At 33.8% G+C, this 6,749-nt stretch overlaps 1 protein-coding gene across 1 annotated transcript in view; it reads left to right on the top strand.

The window, feature by feature from the left end:
* Positions 1–769: 769 nt before the first annotated feature.
* LOC122009878 (CSC1-like protein At4g02900) overlaps positions 770–6,749 on the top strand; it is a 48,953-nt gene continuing 42,973 nt past the window's right edge. Inside the window, exons 1-2 of the mRNA XM_042566188.1 lie at positions 770–1,098; positions 5,904–6,053. Coding sequence (XP_042422122.1) covers positions 785–1,098; positions 5,904–6,053 — 464 coding nt within the window. The 5' untranslated portion in view covers positions 770–784. The remainder of the gene's footprint in view (positions 1,099–5,903; positions 6,054–6,749) is intronic.

The following is a 6,749-nucleotide window of genomic DNA, read 5'->3' as shown; positions in this document are numbered from 1 at the left end:
TTATTTAATTAGAAGACACCAAATCATTCAAATATGTTGACAGGTGAACTAATAAAAAAATCACGACTCATTGGAAATGACTGAAAAGGGTGAAATAAGTATTTCCTAGAATTATTATGTTGAGTGTTGATAGAATGTCAAATTGGTTTTTTGATTTTAGTATAAAAGGAAAAAAAGGAGAATAGTTTAGAATATTATTTGATCAGAAAACACTAAATCATTCAGATATATCTTTAATGAAAATAACAAAATATCTAAAACCAAAATAGAACTAACGCTACTTGGATCTGAAATAATGTGAATGAACTAAAGATATAGAAGTACATTTATGAACACTCCTAGGCAAAGATGACCTAGTATATTTACTCAACTGACATGATTCATTCTCAAGAGATTGAAGATTAGATGACTAGGCTTTTACTTTTTATAGTTTTAGGTTTAATAATTTTGTGTTTAACTTGACATTGCATTTTTTTAAATGTTGTATAATGTTGTTTAAGTTTTTCTACACGTAAGTTCAATATTTTTTAAATCTTGTTATACATGCCAAGTCTAGTAAGTAAAATTTGGGTGAGAATTTATGAATCTAGTAATTTCTTCATTTCTAAATTGAATGGCAGTTTGCCTCCTCTGATTTCTAGTTATGCTTTAATAGCCTAGGGAGTATCTGTGTTGTCGAGAAGAGTATATATGTTGGTAGTGCTGAAGACTTTATCTCTTTTACAAGACAATTATTTGTTTTCTTTCTCCTGCATTTCCAGGGATCACTTGATTCTGTTAAAACATGGCGTCTCTTCAGGATATTGGAATGTCTGCTGCTGTGAACATTATAACAGCTCTTATATTTTTGATGGTTTTTGCTATGCTTCGGCTTCAACCATTCAATGATAGAGTGTATTTTCCGAAGTGGTACTTGAAGGGAATAAGAAGCAGCCCAACCCATTCAGGGAACATTATGAGAAAGTTTGTCAACTTGGACTGCAGAACATATTTGAGATTTTTGAATTGGATGCCTGCTGCATTAAGAATGCCAGAACCTGAATTAATCGACCATGCAGGCCTTGATTCTTCTGTATATGTCCGGATATATCTTCTTGGGTGAGTCCAAAAGTCACATTGTTTCAATTATCTCTTGCTGAAATGATAGCTGTAAAATAATCCATAAGTGATAACTATATTTTTAACTTTTAAAGTGTCAGTTAGCTTTCCAGGTTTGTGATCCATTATCAGTTTACCCTCCATCACAAGAAATATGTTAATATTCACAACCACATTTACTAAATCACACCATGACAAATTTATTAAGTAAAATCCAGACAGCTTAAAAACATCCACAACTAAGTTCTTAGACATTGAGAGAAGCATTAGTATTGAACAAACTATAACTTCAATTACATAAGCAATAGGACAAGGTAAAGGTGAAACGACCCTAACTCTCACTTTATTTAAATTATACTCGATTTTTTTTATAATTTATATGGCTGCAACCTATACTTATAAAATCAATATTTAAAAACTATTTTACTAATATTTTTGAAATAAAATCTCAACTGTATTAAAACCCAAATTTGTCAGTCACACAAACATTAGTCTAAACAAACTATCTAAAACCATTCAAAATCAAATCTTTAAATAAAAATTCAACATTTTAACTTTCAAGAATATTCAACTCTCTCAATTTAAAAATCCTCAAAAAACAATTCATTTAACATAGTTTTGTGGAAATGCAAGGTCCTCGGGAGTGTACTATCATGCTTGGTCTAATCAAGAGTTAGAGCCTCCTGCCTCTATTGTAACCATTCAACCCTAGTGAGTCTAATGACTTAGCATATTCCAACCCTAATAGCAAATACATAAATATACAATCACATGCATTTAAAAATACTTTTAATAAAAATACATTTAACTTTTAAATCATTTGCATTTACATTCACATAAATATTTAAAATATTTTAAGCATCATATACTTTTTTCTCATCATTAATCCTAGACATTTTAGGTGAAGTTTGATCATTGAAAGTGACTCCTCTATCCTCTATTCAATTGATCGATCTATAAACCATGGTACCAAGCGACGGAGTTTAGAGACCCCCCTTCGTTGCATTCCTTTGGCCTATATACGAGAATTTGATACTAGGCTCTCTCTAAGGCCTTTTCCCGTAACCAAGCTCCCTCTGGGACCTTTTCCCTCGCGGTATTCCCATTAATCATTTTGTAAGGTCATTTGAGTTCAGCGATCACTTCGTTGCATCCCTTGGGCTATATATGATAATCCAATACTGGCCCCTCTGGGGCCTTTTCCCATAATCGGACTCTCTTTGGGGCATTTTCCCTCTCGATATTCCCATTAATCATTTTTTATAAGTTCACCGCTCAATTTTCGACGGATTCCTCACACATCCCCTTTGTCACAGTCAATCACATTCCTCAAAAAATATTTTTCCTTTCCTTTCTAAAAAGAAATTACCTTTTTCATCATTTACATAAAATAAGCATGCATCGGTACATTTCATACCGTTAACACATGGCTTTGAAACTTTTAAAACTTTTCATATAACCTTTCAAACACTTATTATGGTTACTCAGGACATCGCCATGACTTCTAACCTTTCCTCACGACATAACTTTACTTAGTCACTTCGCAACTTACTCGTTTTAGACTCTTACTGACTCAAACTTTAATAACTTTTTCCCTGACTTGAACTAAGACACAACCAGACCTTTACTAACATCCTAAGAATGATTCAGACACTAGGAATCCAGTCCCAAGCTGCTGCAACCCACCTGGATCGAAATAGTCCTTGGCTGAGCCCTAGTGTCCATGGCTCCTCTTAGTCCTGAACTCCTCTAATGGCAGCAACGTCCCATGCAATTATAAACTTCATCAAACAATCAAGAAAACTCAAGAATCTTTCAAGAAAGAACTTCAAGAAACATAATTTTTATTCAACAAAAATGTGATTCCACATATTTTCATGCATAAACACGATAAACATACATACTATGATTTGAATGGTGCAAAAAGAAGGGTTTAAAATGTGCCTTTCGGTTTAAAATGTTCGAAATTCGAATACTGGCGCGATGAGACGAAGAGGATGAACAGGGATCGACTTGGCTTTACTTTCTCCTCTCAACGCATATGATTTTTCCCTTTGAAATCTGCAGCAAGGGTCATGACTGTTGCCTCCCTTTAAGAACCCTAGATTCTCTTTTCTATTTTTTTTTTCCAAAAATATCGTCATCTAAGTTAGGGTTTATGTCTTTTATGTTTAATGCAAGTCTAGACCCACTAACCCATGTAAACTTAAGTTAATTAGGCCCATTTTTAATATGATATATGTTTAATATATATAAATTTCGAAATTATGGGTAATTAAAAAGTTAAAGTCCTCTATTTTATCAAAATTCGGCTTCTCAAACTCAAAAACTCGTGGTTTGTAAATATATATAAAATCTATAAATTTTAGAAAGTTTCAAACTTAATTAATCATATTCTCGGTCCTAAAAAAGAAATATTTTAAAAATATATATTTTTATCTTAATCATCCCTGATCTTCTTTCCTCGGCCAAGCATCGAATATTCGCCTGAAAATCCTCGACTTTGAAATCATGCAGAATTACACAATTAATCATATAATCATTTTCAAATATCATCATTTATTAAAATCATTTAATTAAATCAATTTAGCATATTTAATATTTTTATGCATGTGGTTTACGGGGACTTTTAAATTTTGGGGTGTTACAAAAGGATTCTTATTATTTGCAATTCTCAGTGCGTACCATCACTAAATCATGTTATACTTCAGAACTACTTATCCTAATTACTTACATAAAAGGCACACAGAATGATATCAACATATAAGACTATCATGTTAAACAACACATGTAATTTGAATGTAATCCACATGCATAACAACTAATATGATGTATGAACAAAGGAAAACTACCAAAAACAGTAAAATTAAGGCAAGCAAAAGAGTCAACAGGGTATTGGGGTTCTCCATAAGAATCAGTAGGTATAACTCAACTCCTATCCTCACTCAAGCTACCTTAAGCCAATATAATCCCTCAACTCAACAACCAAGATACAGCCATAAGACTAGCAACTCTTGGTGACTCATTGGCAACATAGAACCATCATCTTCTTATTTCCATAACTCACACACCAATCATTACCCAAATCTTCCTTTTTAAGCTCGCACAACTCAGATCTCGGCTTCACCTCTTAGTGCATACCATCCTTCCCTAACATACCCATTTCATCATGCCTCAATGCAATAGCTTGTAAACACTGCAAGAATCCTCAAATAAGGATTATAACAACATTGGCAAAGATTTGTCCACTCCACCCGTATAGATTTTGCCCACAAATTATCCTACTATGTTCTCGTGCATAAACTCCTTACTCCCTTCAACAAATTCCTTTAACTGTTTCACTCATTCCAAAGGGAAGGGAAGATGAACCTACTGATACAAGATGCAATTAGTTGGAATAACATCCAATAGACTACAATAGGTGGAAGAGCTCTTCGATTAGCTAGCGATGCTGGAAAAGAATGACAACAACAAAATTAACAGGTTGAAGCTACAATTGATGCGAACATAGCTACTCCCATTTGAATGGTTTTGGTATTGCTTTTAGATCTTCAAATGGAGAGTTGTTATCTTTTGATCTTGCATGATCTTCACATGTTTGAGAGCATCCAAAGACGAGCACCTCACATGACAAGGAAGGATAAAATAAAGGCGAGGTTGGATCTCCTAGTTTCTATTAGGAGTAGGAGGGCTCTGTGATAGCTTCCATATGTAGTGGAGGCGCAAGCATCGGATGAGACATGCTCACTTAGGTGGAGGTAGCAAGCAATTATGTACAAAGGGTATTGGTAGCCGGTTGCATGGATGGAATCTTGAATGGAGATTGCTTTCTTTTTCTGCTACTCATATGCATAAGGGAAGGTCCATGGGAGAGAAGATTGATCTAGAATAGGCAAAGCCTTCAAAAAAAATGTAGATCTGCTACATTAACGACCCCCTTAGTGCCGGCTCCACGGATATGGAGGGAGGTACATGCAGGTACACAGGCGTCAGACGCATGGTGGGATAAACCCCAGGTCGTCAGTTCCTGAGAATTGACCCTGGCCATTACACCAGAGATGCCATGCGCCCACCGTCTGTGTTACGCCCTGGGGGCATAAGCAAAGCCTTTAAAGGCCCATGTATGATGTTCAAGATGGATAAATATCATAGACTAGGAGGGAAGTCTATTGGTCCAATGAATTCACACATCTGGGTTGTGTTAAACTTGTGTCGTAGAGAGAGAGAGAGAAGAAGAAGATAAAGGATGGAGAGATAAGGGAGTGACTATCAGCCTTCCCCCATAGGGGAATATCTCTTTGGAAAATTCTAACTTTAGAAAAGGCTATGATATCATCTAGAATTTGAAAAAAAAAGAAGAAATGTTTACTTTTTTAATGAGGTAATTGTTACATGGCTATTCGCAGGCTCATGGTCAAATTAAATCTAAAACTAATGTGACAACTTAGAGCAATAGCCCTATTAATCTAATGCCTCTATTAGATACTAAATTGAGCAAGAGGAGATTTTATATTATTTAATAAGAGACACCTATTACCTGCTATATTACCTTTTACATATCAGCCTCAACATGGTACTCTACAGCCATAATACTGGATGTGAAATTAATCCTAAAACACATATAACTAATATCTCTAGTCACATAAAACTCTAACAATATGTTGCTTTCTAGTGCATTTTAATTTAGGATTTTATGTTGCTCTAGCTATTATGTTAAAGTTAGAATTCTTTTTCTTATTTAACTACAACATATCCTCTTTTATGGCTTCTCACCAATATTTATCTATAGTTTTATTCTTCTGCAGGTTGAAAATATTTGCGCCTATAACTGTTCTTGCTTTTGGTATCTTGGTTCCTGTCAATTGGACTGGTGGAACACTAGAGAAGAACAAAGACTTGACATTTAGTGACTTAGATAAACTCTCTATATCAAATATTGAACTTGGTTCACAAAGGTTCTTCCTCTCTTTCCCTTTTTTACTTAGTAGAGATCTAACTACTAATAAATAAATAATTGGCTCTAGAACAAGGACTAAATGTTGCAGCATATTCCAAGTATTTGTAAGAGTTGTTATTCTAGCCTACCTAAAAAATGACTCATAACTCACATAATACATAAATTCCATGCTTTTTTTGGTCATTTGGTAATTAATATATGCCACATTTGCCTCTTGTAACATTAAGGTCAAATAATTATTTCAAGGCTCTTACATAGTTGAGTGGGAAGACACTCAATAGAAACACCAATAATAACACTAAATAAGCTTGCAACATGCTAATTGCCGATAAGTCAACTAGTACTATTTATTCTTATATATTAATAATCCTTTAAAATTCTGTAACTATGTTTGCTCCTATAATGCTAATGCTGCCTATATATCCCAATAAATATATTAGTTTCAAACTTATGCCACTTTCATTTGTATCCACCTTTTGAATGTAAGTTAGTAATTAACTAAGCTTTTGGATATATCAAAGCTTACAATTGCTAAAACTTTTCTTATTTTTATGGAGCTAAATCAAATGTTATGTTGTACTTTAAAATTTATTAACTTGAAGTTAATTCTAACAATTAACTAAACATTAATTACTCAATATTTTATATAGTAAAGGAACAATTTAGAAACTGCCAATGCTGGTCTCAAGTCTGG

This window comes from Zingiber officinale, chromosome 8A, assembly GCF_018446385.1.
Source record: "Zingiber officinale cultivar Zhangliang chromosome 8A, Zo_v1.1, whole genome shotgun sequence".
Lineage (NCBI taxonomy): Eukaryota > Viridiplantae > Streptophyta > Magnoliopsida > Zingiberales > Zingiberaceae > Zingiber > Zingiber officinale.
Note: the sequence above shows the minus strand (reverse complement) of the source record. Positions and strands in the feature narration are given on the sequence as shown.